Source organism: Pelmatolapia mariae, linkage group LG5 (genome assembly GCF_036321145.2).
Source record: "Pelmatolapia mariae isolate MD_Pm_ZW linkage group LG5, Pm_UMD_F_2, whole genome shotgun sequence".
NCBI lineage: Eukaryota > Metazoa > Chordata > Actinopteri > Cichliformes > Cichlidae > Pelmatolapia > Pelmatolapia mariae.
In genome coordinates, this window is record NC_086231.1 from 27,059,712 (window position 1) to 27,082,855 (window position 23,144).

The window sequence follows — 23,144 nt, forward strand, 5'->3', positions numbered from 1 at the left end:
GCCTCCTTGAAATTGTGATTCATGTGTTCAATAATGTTGATTTCTGGATTTCATAAAGTATAATCTGGACTTAATTATCTATTGGGAAACTTATCTAATGTTCAGCTGTAATGCAAATATCAAAGCATGGATCCATCCTGCCTTGTATCAATGGTTCAAGCTGCTGTTAGTGAATTAATAGTGTGAGTGATATTTTTGTTTGGCACACTTTGGGCTCCTTAGTACTAACTGAGCACCGTTTAAACACCACAGCTTACCTGAGTATTGTCAGTGATCATGTTCGTGTCTATATGACCACAGTGTAGTCATCTGCATTCAGCAGGATAATGCACCATCTCACAAACCTTTAAAAAATTCAAACTAGTTTTTGGAGCATGACTTTATTGTACGCAGGTTGTCTCAAAAGTCCATTGGTCACCAATAGAAGACCTTTGGGATGCGGTGGAATGGAAGAGTCACATGATGGATATGCAGCCAACAAGTCTGCAGCAACTGTGTGATGCTCTCATGTCAATATGGACTAAAAATCTGTGAGGAATCTTTGCAGCACCTTGTTGAATTACGGCAGTGCAGAAAGAAAAAGGGAGATCCAACTCAGTATTAGCAAGGTGGCCCTAACCTATTGCCAGAGACTCAAACACACACAAGAAGTCACTTTGCAGTTTATTAAGATAAATAATAATAATAATAATTTTTTGTACACCCATACAGATATCACAACATAACATTGGTTTGTGTAAACAACTCTGGCCTGAAGTCTCAGCCAGAAACTAAAACATAAAGGAAACAGCATGGACTACACTAAAGAATGGCTAAATTACAGGGTGCATGTAAAGCGTTTTTCCAAACATTGTTGTTTTCCTGTCACTGTGTTGGCAGAGCAGTGGGGGCGGGCAGCTCCAAGCTGGAGGGTAGGGACTCTGCATAAGGACTTCATAGCTATTTATGTCATAAACACTTACACTAGCATCTCTAAACCAACCTACATCACATAGAGATGAGTATGCACATGTGTTACAGCATATTTTAAGGCGTTCAACATGAATGTGCTTAAGAGTTGTACTGCAGAGCCCCTACTCTACACAGCTTTTGGTCAATCAATAGATTGATTAAAATCAAACACCAGAGAAGTGGCTTATTTGCAAATAATAATGCAAAAAAAAAAATTTGTCCAGGATTCACAGAACTGTTTATAGATGGCATATTACAAATTCTGATTAAAGAGCTTTTTGCACAGGAGCTTCTTTGTAAGAGCAGGATTTTTGGCAGTGCTCATTTGCAGTGATTATAACTACACTGACTTTACTGAACTGTGTCACGAGAAAATAAATAGTTCAAGACTTTGAGACTCTATATATTGTTTCATAACCTATAAGGTATCCATAGAAAAATATTTAATTTAATGCAGCATTATACTCATACAAAATTAAACAAATTGCACAAGAAGATTAACCTGTAATTCGCTCCAACTGAAAAGATTTCCAGTGCTCTTTCAGTCATTTGTTGCTATCATAATCTTTTCTAGTTTTAATATTTCGTCTGTATTATCGTGTCATCTGTATCATTTTACACTAAATAATCTGTCACACTAAATATATTTCTCTAAATACTTTGAAAAGTTCTCTGTTGAGGTTCGCTGACACCCTGAGAATAAATCTTTAGTCAACACTTTTAAACCTTTTCAAACGACTAATCGAATTCAAATTTAATTTCACTCTTAAATTCATGTTGATTTGAATTAGGATCAATTTTTCCCCTACAGTAAATAAATTTATAGTGAGAAACATATTGACATAAACTTTGGACAATGCCAAAAAAAAGTCCGTAGAAATGGGATTTTTGAATCAGAATGTCAAGATTTTTGATGTCAAGTAATTACAAATCCATATTACAATCCATGTCTCTGAATAATATATAGATAATATATAGCTACTATTACAAAACTTAGATTCTAAAGGTGGCATGCTTCAGCAGGCAGTAAAGAGATGAGAGAAAAGGCCACCGTCAACCCCATCACCACCACCAACTTCACTTTTCATCTGGTGTAAATGCTTTTTTTTACTTTCACTACATGGAGATAAAGCAGATGCTTTGAATCACATTTGGACATTATGCACTGAATGAAGGAATTTAAATATTTGTTTACAAAAGGTGATTGGCAAGTGAAGGTTAATAGGTCAGATATGCAGCATTTTGGGGGGAACAACAGAACAGGAAGAGTTCTCTCTTTTTCTGAATCTTTTTTCCTCCTCCTCTCCCAGTGCCTGGTCTCAGCCTTCTTCGTTTCACCTTGTTCCACAGCTCCCAAACCAACAGTCTCTTCCACTTAGATCTCCTCACTGCTCTGTTAGACTTTCACTTGCGGGCATCGTCGAGCATCTCAAACAGGGCCTGGAGCAGACGGTCATCTCTGTGCCTGTACGGCTTGGTGCTGTAGAAGCCATCACTGTAGTCACTGTAGACACTGTCCTCGGGGCTCCGGTACTTGTTGATCATGTCTAGAGCCTGGTACAGCTTCTGAGGCGGGAGTCTCGTAGCAGGGGGAGAAAAGCTCTGGCCCAGCTGCTGCTGCTTCCTCCAGGCCTTGGCAATGGGCTCAGACTGCTGCAGCGCTGGGGTCTGCCGGTTGAAGGCTGTCTGCAGGAGACGCAGCAGAGCAAGGGAGGGGGAGAAGGGTGAATTTGAGGGTTTTTTGATCTCCTTCTCTGAGTTATTAGGAGAGGCTTGGGCATTCTCAGTCTTCTGAGGTTGGGCCTGTGTTGGCTCCTGTAACAGCAGACACAAAGAGAGAAAGGAGGCTAGCCATTAGTTTGCCACACTCACAGTGATACCAGAATAATCCAATGAGGAGGTCTAAAGTTTGGTTTTGGTTCTTGTGGGTCGTAAAATATGTTTAAAAATCGTTTATATGGACAAGATCCCTGTATCACTGCTTTGCAGATGTAGACAGGCTAGCTGAAATAAAACAACATCTGTTATCAGATCTAAACAAGGTTCCTGTCATCTCCTTATCGTTTAACCCTCTGAGGTCTAAGTTATCAAATGTGCTAGCCCCTAATCTAATCCTGCCCCGCACTGCTGGGAGAGCAGCACCAACAATTGCTCGCAAACTTAGTCTAATGCACAAATCCCACACATCTTTTGAGATTATCTGAAATGTAACACTGACTGGGATTCAGAACATTTCTTGCTTTTGCATGGATTCTTTTACATAGTTAACAGGATCATTACTACATCATCAAATTTCTGAAAATCTTCTGTGTTTGTTACACTAAGATTTGTCAACCAAATAGACAACATAAGCACGGTTATCGTGTTGGCTTTGAACCGATTCTGTGGTGCAGGATTTATATGCATCAAGCTGCCAATCACTGTTAGAATTAAAAACTGGTACATAGTTTAAACTTCACGCTTTCGACTCAAGTTGATCTTAAATGGATGCTTTGATCTGTGCCTTTGTGTGCTTATTACTGTCTGTCATTCGTCTAGCATCCAAACCTTTGTAGGCGTTCACCTGCAGTTTTAATTTATGTTGGACTTACACTCACCTCCATCATGTCATCCATATGTTCTACACCACGGCGGTCGTTCTGCACGGCATTGTAAGGAATGTACACTCGAGGTTTCTTCATGTGCTCCGGTTTTTCTGATGTTCCATGAAGGATCAGCTTCCAGTTCAAAATCCGACCCTTGTTCTCCATACGACCGGACTGGGTAAGGTTTGAAAAATATATATAATATATAAAAAAGACGTAATTTTACTTGTAGTAGACAGTGGAATTTGTATTGGGATTACATGTAGAAAGAAGATTTTCATCACAATATATATAGGTATATATATAAATATACATTCTTAACTCACAGTATCTGTGATTTTTAGGGTCCATGTACCAGCAGGGTCCTCCCCCCAAGTGTGGACAGACATGAAGTCCCAGTTTCTGAAGCCGTTAGAGGATGTGTCCCTCTCTCTCTCTGCCAGCAGCACTGTACTGGTCCCTGAGGGAAAAGCCAAAAGGGATTATTTGAGAGCTTTGTCATTTTGCTCACGTGTGTTATTTGTGTTTGTGTGCATGTCTCTAACCAGCTGGAGAGGTGAGTGTAATGTGTAGGTCCCCCCTCCTGGTATATTCAATGCTCGCCTCCACCTGCACATGCTCCAGTGAGCGGACCGCGTTCTCTTGGCCTGCACAGGCTTTAGTTGGAATCTCTATAGTGATCTCCCCCGTTGCTTTTAGCTCCCTGCGGGATGCATTAAAATAGCAGTGAAACAGCAGGCAGCAAACAGCTCCTCATGACGACACTAATTGATCATAGGTGACATTTTCTCATTTTTGCAGGTAACTCAGCTAAAACAAGCAAAACGACAACAACAACAAAAAATCCTGCACTACTTTAGTTGCACAGCTTGCATATCAGTTTATAGTTAGTTCAGACACATATATATATGCACATATAAAATGCATATGAGGCGTTTGAAACCTCTGCTCATTTATTTGCATAAAAAAAATAAAAAAGCTAATCCCCATCTCTCCCAGACATGAATGAAAGGATTTCCGTGTTCAAGCTGGCATAAAGCTGGAGGGGGGGTTGTAGCCCACTAAGCATTTGACGGAAATGTAAAGCCAAATCCCCGGGATTAAACATGGATGCTGGGCGGTAATGGGGAAACTGGGTGCTATTGAGTCCCATAATCCAAAGCAAATTGCAGAACAGACACTTTCAGGAAGACACAGCTCAGCTGACCTCGGCTGCCTGTCGGTCTTTCCAACATGCTCTCAAAAGTTTCAATGACGGATCAATTTTCTTTGATATCTTGTTAATATAAACATGACATCTGGTGAGATGGCGGGAAAGGAAGGTGTTTTTTTTTTTTTTACTTTCTCCATGGCTGGTAGCTTATGTATTTGAATACTTAATCCCAATGCTCAACAAACAGGTAAACGTAAAGGTAAAGACTGGCATAAAATTTAAATGACTGTGGCTTTCGTGCGTTTTCATTGAAAAGAAATCTCCTGCGCTCAGGCTTAAGACTTAATATTCTCATGACTCGAATCAACAAGCAACAGATGCGTCTTTAATAACACAGATGGGTTTGTCTGTTTGCTCTGCTGGAATCAACATGTCAGGACAAAAGGAAACAAGCTTTCTCTCTATATATCTAAAATTAGATACTGAAAATGATTGTTGGATTGTGTGGTGGACTTAATCATAATCATGTCCGGGATATATTAGTTACAGTGTGCACGTGTCATACAGCTAGTATCATCATGCATCTTTTGATTCAAAAATGTCGTCCTTTTGTTGCCATTAATAATTTGAAAAAAAAGAAGAAAAAAAAAAGAAATTACAACATGAAATAAAACTAACACCATGCAGACAAATGGAGCAGCAGCTATAAAATTTTACACACCTTGGCTGAAAAGAATCATCTCTGACTATACATTGCTTCTTCTCTGGCACATGCTTCCAAGTGGCCGGGTCAGCTAGGTCCACCAAGGCTTTGGCATTGAGAAGGCCAAACCCAAAGCGGCTGTTGACCATCAGCCCTGCTCCGTTCCTCTTCCAGCCGGGGTTATTGGCCAAAGGATCAAACTCTGATGTCCAGACCACGATGTGCTGCAGGTCTCTCCAGGTAAGGTCAGGACTGAGTAGTGAGATCAGTCAGCATTTAATAATACTTAAACTGTCAATGGCATGAATATTTTAAATGAGTTCAAATTTTAGATCATACTTTTGTTCCAGCGCCAGGGCAAATATTCCAGCAGCCAGTGGGGCAGAAGCTGAAGTTCCAGTGTGAGTCTGAGTGCACTCATTATGGAGATCGGCACTGGTCTGAAAACCAAGCAGGCAACGAATGGCGTTAAAACGAAAATCATGCCACAATCTAATCTTACATGTGACACAAACAGACATAGTTACATACAATCCTCTGGTCAGTGTAGTCTCCACTGCTGTATGCCGTAGCCAGAGTGGAGGAGCACTTCTCAGCGTACCACGGGGACAGGCCCTGCTGGGAGGCACTGCTGATTGAGATAGTGTAGATGCTGTCTGTGTAGCCGTCACAGTCACAGTTATCACCCTGGCGGCCGCCGTTCCCCGATGCCCAAACAAAGATAGAGCCTTTTCCACCACGGCCCTACAGAAGGCATGAAAGACAAAAGCAAGCACAGCTTGGCTTTGTGCTATCAGATATTGCCCTGTAGCTTATACTCCTAATAAGACACATGTAAACTGTACAAACACTGTAATGCTGTCATATAGGATTACACACTAATATATAAATGTTGGCATTTAATAAATTATTTAGAGGTGTAGGGTGTAATAAATTTCACGTGAAAAGTTTTTGTCTTATTTTGACAAAAGCAGTCTGAGAGTAAATCAGTGCTGTCCGCTGCCAGTCTTTGCTAATAAACTGGAAGTCATGGCACTTTGTCATTAGCAGTTTTATTCTCAGGAGCTAATTATGTTGTCCATATTGATTTTTTCCAATCACACTTCCTTTCTGCTGCACATAGCAGCTCCTATTAGGAATGCCAAATGTGTTTCAAAGCTCCCAGTTGGATCATATACCTTCTGAATGCCATATTCAAAAGCTTTCTGCGCCAGACGACCAGGGCCCTCCACTGTCTTGCCGTCATCATTTGGTCCCCAGCTGGCACTGTAAATGTCCACGTGTTCCGGATTGAACCCAATAGAGCTCGCCTCGATGGCATCGGTCACAATCCCGTCCAGCATACGAATCCCTGAGCAGAGTGAGACGGGAAGGTTAGAGCGGTGTCCAGACTCTTGGGCTTACTGTCAGTTACTGACTATTCATTATGGTTTAATTAAAACAAAGAAAGAAAAGTCAAGGACTTTAATTAATTTGCTATAAATAAAACTCTTCTCTTTAGATTTTAAAGATGATGTTGCTGCTGCCCATTCATATTTTTTGAGCCATAATATGCAGATCATTGTTTCAGTGGATTGGAGCTGAGTAATTTTGTAGATTGACATTATGCAACCATCTGGTATCAAAATCAGGCCTCCATCAGGAAGTCTTTCCTCCACACATGCTTAAAATAAAACTAAAACAACAAAAATCCCAGGACACGCAGCCAGAGTACCAAAAAAAAGAGCTTCCAACCATTTCTGCTCTTTTGTATCCTGACTAAGAACATTAACAAGAACATTAAAAGAAGACGGGATTGCTTCACAGTGGTATACGTGTTCCAACTTTGTTGAGATTCTTGACGTGGTATATTTTTAACATTTGGGTTAGTATATGTTTTACACGCAAAGACAAAGATGCTGTAAGAGGTGGCTTATAATAAATATATGAATAGTTAAACCTGGGTCAACATGATTTTGTCATTGGACAAAAATCCTCAATCATCTCTCAGCAGAGTGTCAACATCAGGAAATCTAAAGAAAAAAAAACCCAGATGGGATTTTAAACAGGAAGAGTGATGTTTTAATCCTGAATAGAGAACAAATATCACCATTTACTCTTGGCACTCATGAGCCTTGTCCCCTGTCTTAGAGGAGAGATCTACAGCAGTCTATCTATAAATTCTTGTGTTTTTCCCCCTCCCTCCTTCCCCTACATATCTGTCTACTGTGGGTCTAAAAAAAAGGGAAACTAAACCTCTTACCTCCAACCTTAGAGTTGTAGGCCACTCCAACCCCGCATTTATTGTTGTCTGCCTGCATTGCAATCTCCCCAGCACACCTAGTGCCATGCCTGAGAAGAAAAAACACAATTAATTAACAACCCCCCCCAAAAAAAGTATTTTGTAAAAATATTGCAGGGAGAGCTCTTTTCAACTGTTTAATTTGCGGTCGTTATTTCAGTGAATGTAAACTCATTACCCACTACCCACTACCTTGTTTAGTTACATAACTTATCTCATTGAATTTCATATTTAGAGCAGAGGCTAAAACAGAGGTGTTTTTGTTTGACTGGCTCCAATTCATCCAGGAGGCTTTGAACTGGAGTGGAGTATTCTGATAACAAAGGAGCTCGGGGTTGCTGGCAGAGGATAAAGTGTGTGGATGTGCATGCGTGTGCGGCAGCTGGCAGAGGGAGGATTGTTAACCTAAACAGGAGTAAAGTGAGTCCAACGTGAGCGCTGTTTTCCAATTTTCTTGCCGTTATGTGAAGCTACTGCAGAAACACTCTGTTTATGGAAAGGATTTACACTGCTAAACTATGTATGACGACCCCTGCCCCTTGTTTTCAGTCATTTCTCATGTGTTTCAGGTCTTTGCTACACCTGGACCTTGTGTTTCCAGACTATAAATCTGGCACTCTCTCATCTCCTGCTTGTGCGCTGCACCTGTTTTTCTTTCATTTTTGGTTATTTACTACATTTACAACACTTGCAATATCTGTTCACACATGCACACCCTACCCCACTGATTCTGTTGATTTACACACCTCATTAGCTTGTATTTCAGTTGTTGTAATTGATAGTGTTTAAACTGGCAAACGGTGTGTCCATCTTTTTGTCCCGGCTCTACAAGCCAGGTTGTGACAGGAGGAAGATTTAGTCCTATTTTGTTAAAAAAAGAAAGGAAAGACAGATGAAGCAGTGAGAATACCAGTGCCATTAACTTACTTGTTTTCATTAGTGGAGTCATATCTGGGGAAAGGGTCGGGATCATTGTCATTGAAATCATAGCTGGCTGCTGGATCCTGGAAAAAGTGACAAGGGAACACAACAGTCAGGGGGCGTTTCTGAAAAGATGAGATGATGTCGGCTCACGCCAGTGACGACACATGCTTCAAACACAGATTCGCCATGGCCTACCTCCTGTCATGGTAACACATATGATTGCGTTCAGAGAAAAGGGGTGTTGTGGTCAAACAGTGAAACTACACATACTGAATTGTTGCTCTTGGCAGGAGGTTGCGGCATGAATTTACAAACTGCCCTTTTTATTTATAGCAAGATATATCTGCTCTCCATTTTTCTCATTCCTGTCATTCTCCTGCATTACAAGCGCAGTCAATCATAGAAATTATCCTCTAGCTGAAAGGGAAGTCAAACAGAGCTGTTTTAGCTTCTTTTCAGTTTCTGGTTCTCAGCAAAAGCTTTAACATCAAATTAATGGCCGTGACTGTCATCTTTAAATGGACTGCCATTAAGTAAATGCAAATGCATGCCACTCATATGCCCTGATCGCTGAGGATGAGTGTCTCACTTGATTGGCCCTAGTTGATTAACCAGTGTTAACTTGATTACAGTGGGAGTCTTTTCCATCAGGCCTGTGGATGACCCCTGTCACACATCATTTCTCTTCTTCTCTTGCTCAATCCCTTTCTCTTCCGCCTTCATTCTCTTGCTTTCTGCTCGCTTCTGACAGCAACGGCACTGTTTGAAACCAAACCACAAATGGAGCCTTTAGAGTTTTTCTCAACAAGAGAAACTACGCCAAACTGAAACGTCTCTTTGAGCTTCTTTTCAGTCACCCTCGGTCTCATCAATTGCGAGACAGTCAAAACATTCACGGAGGAACAACAAATGTTTTCAAATTTTGCATCCTTGTTCGCTAGGAGTGCAGTCATTCGCAGTGAAATCATCATTACAGTTAAACGTCCATTTCGGATCTAGAAATGAAAGCTCATAAAGCTCCTCTGAGGTAGGCATTATCATATAGATGATTTAATACTGCCTTTATGATTCGTCTTGCAAGGTGTCACCAGCAGCATTGCTATGGCAACGACAGACCCAGACTACGGAGGCTGTCTCCATGGAAACGGTGTCTTACGTAGTTGGAGTAGATGTCTGTGTGGTTCCACTCCAGCCCGTCATCGAGAACGGTGATGACCACTCCTTTCCCCGTGATGCCCTTCTGCCACACGGGGATCACGTGCAGGTCGAGCTTCGGCAGCGAGGAGGACGTCCGCGTGTCTTGCTGGAAGAGGCAAAATGACACACGAGTAATTTCAAGTTAGATTACGTGTGAAATATCTACGACCACTTCATTTAGTCAGGCTGTTAAAGCATTATCATGCAACGGTCAGCCAAAGTTCTCCAGTCTCCTGGTTCTTCCACTGACCTTTACCGAAATTCATTACCGGATTGGAGGCATTTCCTTTGTCACTTCACTTTTACTGCTGGGTCACTTGAAAACAGATTGCTACGGGAAGGTCATATAATTCAGGCTTTTGTGTTTTCAAAAACATCAACTCGGCTGATTAGCCTAACCCTCAAAGTGCCTAACAATATCTGGCCCACAATGTCAGCCCACAGTTTTTCTGGTTTTCCTGCCTCGACACACATTCAATCCCCCTGTCGGCATATTTAGAAATCCATCTCTGCGGCTGTATAACATTACACAGTGTGGAGTGCATCAAGCCTGTTTTAAATGGAAAATCAGCAGGGGGTGGATGGAGAGGGAGCAGGGCTGAAGCCTGTTTGCTTTGGGAAGAGCATGATTCAGAGCTGGAGACAGTTAAACCTAAAAAAAGAACTCTGCTCTTTCGCTCTTTGTGCATTATGCACAGACACTGCAGAACGCTTCCCCAAGATGTGACTCATCCCTGTGATATATTCCCTTTTTTCCCCCCTCCCTCCCCGACTTCCACCTCAGTTCCCTGTTTTCACCCCATCCTCTCAGTTGCAGCTGACAATGAATAGAACTCAAATCTCAGAGAAAATACACAACAACTGTCACACTTTTACACAACGTTTGTTCACCAGCAGTTTGTCAGAACGGCTTGTACACCCAAGACAGCACATAGCTACACATCGCCTGTCTCAGTGTGACCAAATGACTCACTTGTTGATGCTGACAGCAACTGAGGGGGTCTTTCAGTAGTCTGCAATGCATTGATTTTAATGGTAAACACAGCAGCAGCTTTCTCAAGTCTCTCCACGCTCACTGCACATATAACAAATGAGTGGCGACTTAAAACCAGAGAACAAAGATCCCTCGATGCACAATTAAAGTGGACTGACACATGTACAGCCATGGATACACACTCACACACACACACACACACGCGTGAACAGGGGGGATTTCAGGCTACAAGTATGAGTCACTCTCTGATTAAATTCAGGCAGTCACCCACTCACGATAGATAACGACACTCATCCCAGCTCTCCTCCCCTGCCATTATGCTGGCCTCTGCCCCCGTCACACAGCTCCACCTCAAATCCAGTATCAGTGATCATCGAGTCTTGTAACCTGTCGCACCTCTTTGCTTTACTCGCACACTGCAACCTTCTATTACCATTCAGCACTCTTTTTTTTCTTTGCTTATTATCTACTTATTATGTGTGTGTGTTTGTGTCTGTGTGTGCATACACTAGAGCTAAAAAAAACCATATTATACTATAGTGGCTGAGACCATCGCTTTGTCTACCTCTGCTTTTGTCCGTGCTGAGTGGAGGAAGTGAATAAATCATGATGCTTGAGGAGGAATATCTTGTGGGCTGTGCAGCAGCACAGACACAGGCTGATGTGGAAATACACTAAGCGGCACTTTAAGGCCAATTCCATTAGTGTCATCATCCCTCATCGGCAAAAATGATTCATCTCAATTTGTTTTCTTATTCTGCACCAGCGTGTGACTCATGTTCAGTTAGTGCAGGTGCAAAAAAGTCGGGGCTAAGCGTAATGCGTATCCCTTGCTCTCTATTTCTTTCACCCTAAACGCTCACACCAGCACATATGCAGCACACAGTTATGTAACCATTTTGACGTAGGTAAGGCAGGTGTTGCACATTGCTTTAATGAAGCGTTGGGGTCAGTTAATTATTATGATCAGCGACATTTGTGTTCACCTACTTTGCTGATAAAAGGACCGCTCTGAAAAAAAAAAGGGTTATTATTTTTCCTTTTGGGTAAGAGAAAAAGCAGTTACTCAATTGATCAGCTAAAATTAATACAATTAATCAGGATTTTAATGATTTTTATTAAAAAAAAGCCAAACATCTCTTTTTAAAAAATAAAGCTGTGTTTTGTCCAATCAAAATTTGTCCAATTGTGTGTTTTCATGTACAGTGGCTTGCAAAAGTATTCGGCCCCCTTGAACTTTTCCACAGTTTGTCACATTACAGCCACAAACATGAATCAATTTTGTTGGAATTCCATGTGAAAGACCAATACAAAGTGGTGTACACGTGAGAAGTGGAACGAAAATCATACATGATTCCAAACATTTTTTACAAATAAATAACTGCAAAGTGGGGTGTGCGTAATTGTTCAGCCCCCTGAGTCAATACTTTGTAGAACCACCTTTTGCTGCAATTACAGCTGCCAGTCTTTTAGGGTATGTCTCTAACAGCTTTGCACATCTAGAGACTGAAATCCTTGCCCATTCTTCTTTGTAAAACAGCTCCACAACTGCCCTGTGATGACCTCAGAGGTTGTCTAAGAGAATATTGGGAGCAACAACACCATGAAGTCCAAAGAACACACCAGACAGGTCAGGGATAAAGTTATTGAGAAATTTAAAGCAGGCTTAGGCTACAAAAAGATTTCCCAAGCCTTGAACATCCCACGGAGCACTGTTCAAGTGATCATTCAGAAATGGAAGGAGTATGGCACAACTGTGAACCTACCAAGACAAGGCCGTCCACCTAAACTCACAGGCCGAACAAGGAGAGCGCTGATCAGAAATGCAGCCAAGAGGCCCATGGTGACTCTGGACGAGCTGCAGAGATCTACAGCTCAGGTGGGGAAATCTGTCCATAGGACAACTATTAGTCGTGCACTGCACAAAGTTGGCCTTTATGGAAGAGTGGCAAGAAGAACGCCATTGTTAACAGAAAACCATAAGAAGTCCCGTTTGCAGTTTGCCACAAGCCATGTGGGGGACACAGCAAACATGTGGAAGAAGGTGCTCTGGTCAGATGAGACCAAAATGGAACTTTTTGGCCAAAATGCAAAACTCTATGTGTGGCGGAAAACTAACACTGCACATCACTCTGAACACACCATCCCCACTGTCAAATATGGTGGTGGCAGCATCATGCTCTGGGGGTGCTTCTCTTCAGCAGGGACAGGAAAGCTGGTCAGAGTTGATGGGAAGATGGATGGAGCCAAATACAGGGCAATCTTGGAAGAAAACCTCTTGGAGTCTGCAAAAGACTTGAGACTGGGGCGGAGGTTCACCTTCCAGCAGGACAACAACCCTAAACATAAAGGCAGGGCAACAATGGAATGGTTAAAAACAAAACATATCCATGTGTTAGAATGGCCCAGTCAAAGTCCAGATCTAAATCCAATCGAGAATCTGTGGCAAGATCTGAAAACTGCTGTTCACAAATGCTGTCCATCTAATCTGACTGAGCTGGAGCTGTTTAGCCAAGAAGAATGGGCAAGGATTTCAGTCTGTAGATGTGCAAAGCTGGTAGAGACATACCCTAAAAGACTGGCAGCTGTAATTGCAGCAAAAGGTGGTTCTACAAAGTATTGACTCAGGGGGCTGAATAATTACGCACACCCCACTTTGCAGTTATTTATTTGTAAAAAATGTTTGGAATCATGTATGATTTTCGTTCCACTTCTCACGTGTAAACCACTTTGTATTGGTCTTTCACGTGGAATTCCAATAAAATTGATTCATGTTTGTGGCTGTAATGTGACAAAATGTGAAAAAGTTCAAGGGGGCCGAATACTTTTGCAAGCCACTGTAATTTGTGTGTCTTTTGTTTTACTCTTCATGCCCTGAAAAGCTTACAAAAACCCAAGCAGCTGCAATAGTAGGCACTTTGCATTCAACCATGCTAAAAGTCCTGAACTTATGGATCAAACTCTATGAAGATGTTGGGGTCAGTTTGTGCTCCGGGTTTAAATGAATATGGTAGTAATGGATCTGGAAAGGGATATGATGCTGTGACATGCTACTGTTTTATGCTACTACTTGGCCTCACAGGGCTAAAACATCCAATTGAGGGTAAATTGAGACCTAATGTTCTACTCTACACCATCCCGCTGGATTATAGTCTCTCCATCCCTCTCATTTCCACGAGGGACTGGATAACCAATTAAGCAAATGGCTTTTTTGGCAAGAACTGCTTGATAGCATGCTATTGTTTCACTGTTGTCATGTTTTTCCTCTACTCTTTGGGCAGAGGTTATGGGAACAAATGGAAGCGTTTGCTGTTCGTTTTGTAGACCAGAGAGTGCAAATTTTCCACATATATTTATGCATTAATCCCCCTCTCAAAGCACAAGGACTCTGTGGGGACAGAGCAGAAACTGTAGGGAGCTGTCCAGCACTCACAGGGCTTTGGGATATATGTCTCATGGGTAGACAGACTGGGTGCATGCAAACAGAAGGCCAAACCAAGCCCAAAGTACACAACACAATGTGAGTTGAAGTGTGGTTGCCGACCTAGATCTGGCATTTAAAGAGTTCTAGTGAGTACAAAATGTTCTAATATTTTATGCTTTGAGACTTAATTCAGTGTAACTCACCAGGTACCACTGCTGGTTCCACATGGGATCATCAAAAAGCTTGTCCACCGGGCAGTCCCTGCACTCCCTGAGGGAAGCTCGTTTGCTGCGCCGTTTCTCATACTGCTGTTCAGCCCACAACACCTACACATACACAGATAGATGAAGGCATTGGATTTTGTTTTTTTCAGTCTTTAAAGGTTAGACTAGGAGAGAGACAATCCACTCACCCTATCATCCTCGGACAGCTGCCTGGTGATGTGGCTGGCGCTGCGTTTCATTCTGCGAGGATGGCTGCGGTGCTTGAACAAAAAATGGTCTTCCAGGGCCCCGATCTGCCGAGGAGAAGACAAGATGTGCGATAGGAGTGATATTTTATTCATTTGTTTCATTTTACACCATGCGACCAACTGCATCACTAGAAATCAGCCTATTTACAGTTTTTGTTTCTAATATTTACAGCTGGAAGCAAATAAAATGCAGTGCCTACAGAAAAGCGGCCTACAGCTATGAAAGCTCACATTTGGATACATTACATCAATCTTTAAGGTTGTTAAAGCTTTTATTGATTACTGTTCGTAGTCTGTTCCACAGCTGAACCAATCACATGTCATTTCCACTGAGGATGAATGCAATTATTTCAAACTTCTGTGGAAACGTGTAGACTAACATACTGAATTCACGTAGGAGAAACTGCACAGATAAACACTGCTTATACCATTTACACCCGGAAGATCAGTTAATCATTGACCGCTGCTGTTCAAAGTCAGGGGATCACTAAGAATTAATGAATTGAGTTTCTAATTGAGACTCAGTGTAATATGTTTGCATAGGTCTGCATTAGTCAGTCTCCAGTACCAGGAAAAGCAGTGATGCACACAGCAGGGATATTAAAACCCTGACTCCCAGGTATGGGTTACCAGAAGGATGTAAACAGTGAGTCATAGCTTGATTAAATAATTTTCCTCTAATGAAACAGGGTGCTGAAAATGCAGTGTGTGCTTTAGGGCTATCGTTAAACCAATAAGCTTCAACTTTAATGGCTTTACCAAGAAAAACCAGAGTAACTGACAGAGCTATATCCTGCTGGTCTGTTGTTTGAGCACAGCCCACAGCCTGTACTGTAGGCACCACGTTTAATTACCGTTTCACTCACTGCTTTCAGATTTCTAACTGTTAAATGAGCTGTTTGTTACATGAAAACAAGCCTGCAACAATTCTGTACAGGTTCCAGTTTGCCTTCATGTCTTCATGTCTTGCCAAATGCGGAAACTGCCAATACACAGTTCATTTCAGACTCGTTCACGCATATTGCCACTGGGCGTTGGTGCCTACCTGTCGGACCAGTTCGTAGTCCAGCTCTCTGGCGATCGCCTCCGCAGCGGACAGCCCGCCCGGGATCTCCACTGCCCACTCGTTCAGGTACTGTCTGTCCCCGTAAGAAGACTGTCGGGGAAGCGCGGAGCAGAGAACGGCAAAAACACAGCACATCACCACCGGACGACATCTCACTTCCATGTCAGAGGAAATTCAACCAGAGAGGAAAAATATTTACAAAGATGCTTTGATTCCCTCCAAGACAAGATAAGCAGCCAGAATTCTCAGATATGAACGCCGTGCAGTGACAATAAATAAATCTTCTTCTTCTTTTTTAGTTTATTCTTGAAGAAACCGCTGGCTGAGATGGAGGGAGAGTGAAACTGCGCGTTATTGGTCCGCCAAGGAGAGGAAGTACTGGTGATGGGGAGGGCTGGCTTGTGCGCTGCATGGGTGTGCGTGTGGTCGGGATGGGGAGGGGGGAGGTGATCACACGTCAAATTACTGGTGCTCTGACGTCAATTTGGCGTCTACCTTTGGTGGGATGTGAGCGCAAGTCTCCGAGGATGTAACTCAAAATGTGGTGGGGGTGGGGGGCTCGGACTAAAAATATCTCTCAGTGACACCCCCCCCCCCCCCCAACCCCACCCCACCAGAGGAAGGGAAGGAGGAGGAGAAAGAGGAGACACCGGGAAGAAAACAACAATAACAGAAGTCTTATGTGACCCCCTTTAAGGTGGCTTATCCTCATGAGCCAAATGTCCTCGCAGTCTCTCTTTCACGCATTTATTTGTGCTTTTATTCGTGTGCTTTTGGATGCACCTCGTAGCGTGGATGAGGGAAATGTGTCCCTGTTCACGAAACATCCCACTCTGCCAACACACACATACACGCAAGCGGTTTCAGCACCGCGGACAGCTCCTCGTCCACACCACTGATTCACGTCAGAGAACGAGAAGATAAAACTAAAGCAAACACGGAGCTACCCGTAAGGGGGAAATGGTTCTTCCACTAACTGAGGACAAAATTATATTTATGGAACCAGACAATTTATTATTTATTAGCTCAGCAGTATGTTATTTCAGCTTACACGATAAGAGCGTAATAACTGATACAGCTTTAGTGCAGCAGGTGGAGGTGGACATGGCTGTCAAACAACAGTAATAATGCTTCATATTTCGTAAGTCCATTGACAGCAGCGTGAAATCATAATCTAAAAGGAAGCTATACTTTAAATATAAGAAATTGCTCTCACAATAGTACAATATTTGAGTCTGATTTAAAGCTGCAGAGACAATAACGTGGTTTCATTCTTTCTCCCTATATATAATTATAATTAGTTTTACATAAATATTATATAAAACGGCTTCTAAGGAAATCTGATAGTTACTGTAGATCTGAGAGTCACAGAAACAGCAGTGCTGCTCAGAGACAGGTGACATTAGTAGCATCTTTCTGGTATAAGCACGCACAGGATATTGAAATGATGTAAATGTTTGTTATTCTCATATTTGTGTTTTTTTCACCCTGTATCTAAACCAGATGATACAAAGGTTTTGACAGTGCTGGCATTAAGTGAGAATATTTAAAGGTTATTGTGCATTGATTCTAGTCTGGTTTTGATTTTTAGTGTCTATTTGCAGTTTTGATTAGTTTTGATTTAAATAGTCTTTTTCTGAATATTTCTTTTATATGTGTATATTTAGTCACTAAATTCACATGATCAACATATGTTGTGAGTTCATTGTATTTGTTAGTCTGGTAAATATAAAATCAAACAAAAATATGGCAAAAATACATCCATATACACTGGACAGTGTTGAGTCCCTAAAAATATCTACAGATTTTGTCAAAGATAATACAACAATACATTTTTTTAAAAAGAGGCAAACCATGCAACATTTGGTATTATAGGAAGAATTATTGTTATGTGGAACAGCGTTAATAATTATGTGAAGCATCATCAGAGTTGCTGGATTTATATTTAATATAAATCCTGTGACTTTATGATATGAACCTCAGATTCTGCCGTCACGGTGTGACACATGCAGAGGTACATTAAAACGAATCCAAACCAGCATATGGGTTGTAAATCTGTCTTGCGCGATCTAGAAAGAAAATAGTTTTTCCATGTAAAAATACAATGCTGCCCTCACTGACTGTAGGTAGATATTTGTAACAGTTATATAGCCTGCCACGGATGCTGTTGAGCTTGTTTACTAATGGAAAATCTGTTTTAGTGTGCTCTGATTGCATTTAGGTGCAATGACCCAGAGGCAAAAGTACCATGATTATGGACATGTTTAGCTGCAGTGAATGGCACACAAACTGTATAAATAAAGAACCACAAAAGAACCATGAAAATAAAAACACTACTATAGTAATGGACTTATTCATTCCAGTGTACACTGTTTTTTCCCTTCTTTTTTTTTATAGAGTGAGCTTGTTAGTCATTGTGCTCTAAACTTGTCAGAGCTGATAATGACTGATATGTCTGGTCATCTGGCAGTGTGCAAACAGGTCTGCACCAGATTTGCAGTATAATCCATCCTTACCTAGCAACCACTGTTTGCTCTGACCACAGAGGCACACTCAGGCGGACACACACTTGAAGAGCTGCAGGAATATGAGCAAGCTGGGCAGTTTATTTCAGAGGATTATGGTTTCATTACAGATCACTGAATCTTTGACTTGGTTGTCATCGATTCTCTGCATCCCCTGCCTTTATCTCTGGGATGTGTGCGTGTTTCAGTGAGTGGTGTGAGCTTACTCATCCTCCTTTCCTTTATTCCGCTGAGCGGACACTCACACCAGTTTACCAAATAGATATGCACAATGAGTTCATCAAAATGAGGTCAAAGGTCCCACCGTGTTTCGTCAGCTAATTATTTTTCCAGCTCTACAGACAGGCAGTGACGGAAAGCAGGAGCTTTTAGCTGGAGGTTGACGCAGAGGTGGCTGGAGAGCCACCTCAACACACAAATGTTCAGCCCCAAATCAATTAGGCGTGGCAAACAGATGTGACGACTTGAGCTGCACTTCCTGTCCCTCTCATGGTTCAGTGGCAGCTACAATATTCTAGGTTGTTTAGTGATTTATGAGCGTGTTACTTTTTAAGAGCCACAGGTCAAATTTCAAGCACATAAAAAAATGAACAATAACGAAATCGTTTAATGATGAATTATATTCACAGTGCATTCTGCTGAAGTCTGTTATGCAGCAAACACAAAGCAAATACTTGTGACATGAGGCGATGCCTTACAAGTTATACAAGTTAGTAACTAATGGAATCTGCAGCCTGTGACACATGGTTGCCATGCCAACCCACATTACAAGCGTGTGACACATCTTCACCCACAAGTCTCAATAAGTTGTCTAGAAGGACTACAGTTCATTTGAAATAAGTTCATAAGTGTCTCCTTTATTACATTGCATGTGTCATGTGTTGGTCAGATTATTGCTTAGCTGAAGTCATAGTGCAACATTTTTACACAGACATGCTGTGCAGACAAAAGCTAATAAGACCTGCAATACTGCCCTGTAAATACTGCTGAACATCCCAAAATGTAATGTAATCTGTAATGATGATTTTCAGATATAAAGCTCTTGGCCAAATCAAAAGTTTGCCTATGTTAGTTTAGTTTCTAGGAGGTACTGTGGTGTTGTGATGCTATTAGGAGAAAACATTACAAGTGCAATTTAACTAGTCATCACTGAGAAACATCCCCAGCCACATTTTGCAATCTGAACCTTGCTTTGTGCAGGCAATGTTGCACTATTTTGACGCAATGTTTGGCAACTCATTGCATAATCTTTCAGCTATTGTAAATAAATATAAGAAAACCTAAACTATTAACCAAAGCAAAGGTTAAAATTTTGATTAAGTCATTCACGTCCCCAAAGTTCAATCAACGCTGCACAAATGCCATGTGCTATCAGAGGGTGCTGTGAAATTGTCTTTCTGGTGTCAGACAGATTAGCCTCACTTTGCAGGTGATGGAGTGAGGAAACAGTTGATTGATGTTGGGGTGTGGTGGAGTTTAAACTGTTATCGGGACTTGCGGGTGTCAAACGAACTTTGTCTCTAAAGGCCATCAGAGTGTTGTTCGGACATGTTAGTCAGTACGTCATTTCAGGGGTGTCAGCACTGAAAAACAGAGATGCGGGAAGCATAGATTTACAGGAAATAGATAAAATGTGGAAAAGGCTTGGTGCTGATGGGTAGTAGATTAGACAGGAAGTGCAACTCAGTGGGGTGCAATCATCTTTGTAGACTTCTTTGGTGTCTTATCTAGTGGTCTCTTTTAATTTACAGGAGAAGACTGTTTCTGTACATGTCAGTCAAATCCTCTGTTCTGATAGTTTCTCATTATTTAAAGTAAACAACTTCATAAACACAAAAGCAGTCCTGAAAAAAATTACCCTGAGCAGTGGTGTATGTGGAAAAGGGTGGACATTACCATTAAATGTAATGATCCATACATTTAAAACGAAATGTTTTGAATCGATGTGTCACAGACATGAACATATTAGGCATGGAGAACAATCTCGCATTAATCTGCAAAAAATTCAACATCTATGATGTCAGAAAATGTGTTATTAGGAGTCGCTGGAGAAAGCAAATAGATAAAAGAGACTACAGAATATCCAATTCAGGCTCATTTAACCTAATCTGCATGTCCACTGCATGCAACATTTTGTTTATGCCAATATGTATCTATGTATGTATTGTTGACATTTTTAATGTTATCATTACTGCTTATTATGGAAAAACAACTCTCAAAGAAGGATATATATTTATATTATACATTAGAGAAGCGCATTCAACAGATCATCTTTAAATGGTCTTCATCTTGTGTGATACTTAATTTGCAATGTGATCAGTAACCTTCTTAGTGCTACAACCAACTTAGTGCTTAAAGGGTGGAAAAAAGCTGACATAGCTAAACCCTAGTGAGTGGGTGCTTGTGTAAACAAAATATTTTTCCATGTTGTCACGTCATTGAAGGAGCCCCATCACCTGATATTTACTGAACATGACTGAGTGTTGGTTTGCACATTTGCCCTACACGTGAAGCACCCCAGTTTGTGCCAAAAAGTGTTTGCCTTTATTTAAACTGTTGTAAATGACTTATTGACCTATGAGCAGTCACACATATCCTTTATGAATAATATTAAGTCATTTTGAGCCAGAAAGAATATTCATGTCATAAGTTAAAAGATGCAGCAGTTTTTTGCAACATGATTTTGTCCTTTATTTATACAGGTAAGAAGTGCCACTGACATTTTTTTCAAGGTTTGGCCAACAGGGAAGCAGAAATTGCCAAAAATATATTATCACAGTTCTATAAAGATTGTTAATGGCCAAAAAACACTGAATTTATTATAATGTAGATTTAAAAAAAAAAGAGTCTTAAAGATACTATCTACATCTCTTTATTTTATATATAACCCCTTCATAAAACACGATGACTACATGCTATCTAGAAAGAAATATGGAGTTTTTTTTCTAAAAAAGAACTTTTTAGCACAAAACCGTAAAAGGGACACAAATCTCACGGAGGATTGCTTCGTGAAGGTCATGCGGTGTCTGCCGATTCAAATTCAAACGAGATTCTTTCAGAGCAATCAAAATAAGCTTTTGTTTTTTGTCCCCCTACTTAATACCACTTTTTTTTATTCCTCAAAATGTTGTCTGTTAAATGTTTTATGTTCACTCGGGTGAAGGCCCAAACCAAAACCTCTTGTCAAACATTCACATTATTCATTATACTGAAAGCGTTGCTGCGGTTTTCAAAATTTAAGAGCATTATTTATAATATGATTAAATGCAATTATAAGAAAATAAATTTTAACACTGGACATTTTTCCTGTCACATAGAAACTAGATAAGAATGGACAACCAGTAACATCGCCATAGAAAAGGCTAATTTCGTCACTGAACACTGTATTCAAACCTGCTGCTGCTGCTTCGTGTTGACCCAGACTGTCCTCGGTTTAGCCAGCAGAGGGCAGCATTGTGCCTCGTAAGAAAAACATCTGGGAAAAACTAACCAGGGGTGAGTCAACTCTTCCTGGAGCTGTGGGGCGTTTCCTCTCACACACCCAAACTGAAGCGAATGTGTTGGATACTTGTTTAAAATGCAAAAGAATACATTTGTGAATGCCAATCGATCCCAGTTATTTCCGCTGAACACTGAGTCTTCCCATTCACGTGATCAAATTAGAGTTTTGTGTGTACTTGGGTAACTTTTGGCGTAGTTTCTGGACCAGTCTGCACTATAAATCCTAAAAAGCAGCAGACGAACTAGACCTTACATGCTTACGCGATTAAATAAACTCCACGTTGAGAAATTTTCTGGTTTTGCCAACTACTTTAATCATCAAGGACGAAAGCTCTTTCAGCGGGAGGGGCAGCCTAATTAAAACCAAAGGCTGTGTGTCAGTCTGTAGAGTTTGATTTCCCAAAGAGAACTGAGGGCACTAACGAAACTTTGAATAGAAGTTCATCCATTTAGATTTTTGAAGATGCCACATAAGAAGAGAAGCCATGGCCATCATAAAGCTACAAAGGAAGCAAAGGACGAGGTAGGGTTTTTCCGTTTTTAGAGACATGCGGAATTCAGTTAATGTGTTTAAAGATGTAAACATCTCCGATATGTCACAGCTGATTATTCTTATACAAAGCTGCAGAAGTTTTGATACTGATTTAACCTGATAAACTGCATCCCATTGCCATATATGTGCTCAAGCGAGAAACTGTGTTCTGCACATGTTAGAGCGTGGCTGTGTCATCGTTTGCGGAGGAATTGCTCAGGGCTCGTTGATTTATTTATAATGTCAGTAATTGGTTTTACTCGGCGTCACGAATGATTTGCCAGTGCAAAATGCCTAGAAGGCTTTCATGTCATCTTTTGTAACCACATGCGCATCGTGCTATTGCGTAAAGCCCCCCCTGGTAGCGCGCACCACTGAGCCAGAAACAAGCACAATAGAGATCTACGAAGTTCCTTCTTTGGAAATATAACCGTGTGTGTGTGGTGATGTGAATCAGTGGGGTGGTTTAACGCCAGGCCTACATGTTAATGCTGGATTGTTTTTGGTTATGCGCAACAACCAGAAAATTTCACTGGAAAAAAAAATAGAGAGTGAAATTCTTTTGTAATCTCACTGAGTCAGAAATTGCACCCCAGACAGAAGTGTGTGGCGATAATTTGGTGTCTGCTGGGAGTGGCGCTCTGTTCGGCAAGGTATGAGAAAAGATATCTGTCAGTGAGAACAGGAGAGAGCGGCATTGTAGCAGAGTGGAAGTTTTATTTCGGATCGTGGTTTTCACCTCCTGCTCTCTCATGGCGTATGCGGCATACTGGAGCAGTACTGTGAGTACATCTCCCTCTTTTTTTCCCCCTTTACCTTCCTCTCCCTCTTTCTTT

General features: G+C 41.3%; 2 protein-coding genes across 12 annotated transcripts in view; one reads left to right on the forward strand and one right to left on the reverse strand.

Annotated features, from left to right (window-relative positions):
- Window positions 1-456: 456 nt before the first annotated feature.
- pcsk1 (proprotein convertase subtilisin/kexin type 1) lies at window positions 457-16,147 on the reverse strand. Its single transcript, XM_063474542.1, has 14 exons — window positions 15,730-16,147; window positions 14,625-14,729; window positions 14,416-14,538; window positions 9,754-9,900; window positions 8,601-8,677; window positions 7,635-7,723; window positions 6,571-6,743; window positions 5,924-6,136; window positions 5,732-5,832; window positions 5,411-5,644; window positions 4,082-4,239; window positions 3,863-3,996; window positions 3,549-3,710; window positions 457-2,766 (listed from the first exon to the last, which is right to left on the reverse strand). The coding sequence occupies exons 1-14, from the start codon at window positions 15,910-15,912 to the stop codon at window positions 2,356-2,358; spliced, it is 2,310 nt and encodes a 769-aa protein (XP_063330612.1). The 5' UTR covers window positions 15,913-16,147; the 3' UTR covers window positions 457-2,355.
- A 5,863-nt stretch (window positions 16,148-22,010) lies between these two features.
- cast (calpastatin) overlaps window positions 22,011-23,144 on the forward strand; it is a 32,376-nt gene continuing 31,242 nt past the window's right edge. The window contains exon 1 of one of the 11 annotated variants that reach the window (XM_063474547.1): window positions 22,011-22,299. In XM_063474547.1, coding sequence (XP_063330617.1) covers window positions 22,240-22,299 — 60 coding nt within the window. In that variant the 5' untranslated portion in view covers window positions 22,011-22,239. Of the gene's footprint in view, window positions 22,300-22,805; window positions 23,091-23,144 lie in introns of those variants that run through there. The other 10 variants (XM_063474558.1, XM_063474544.1, XM_063474550.1 and 7 more) reach the window with 10 other exon arrangements.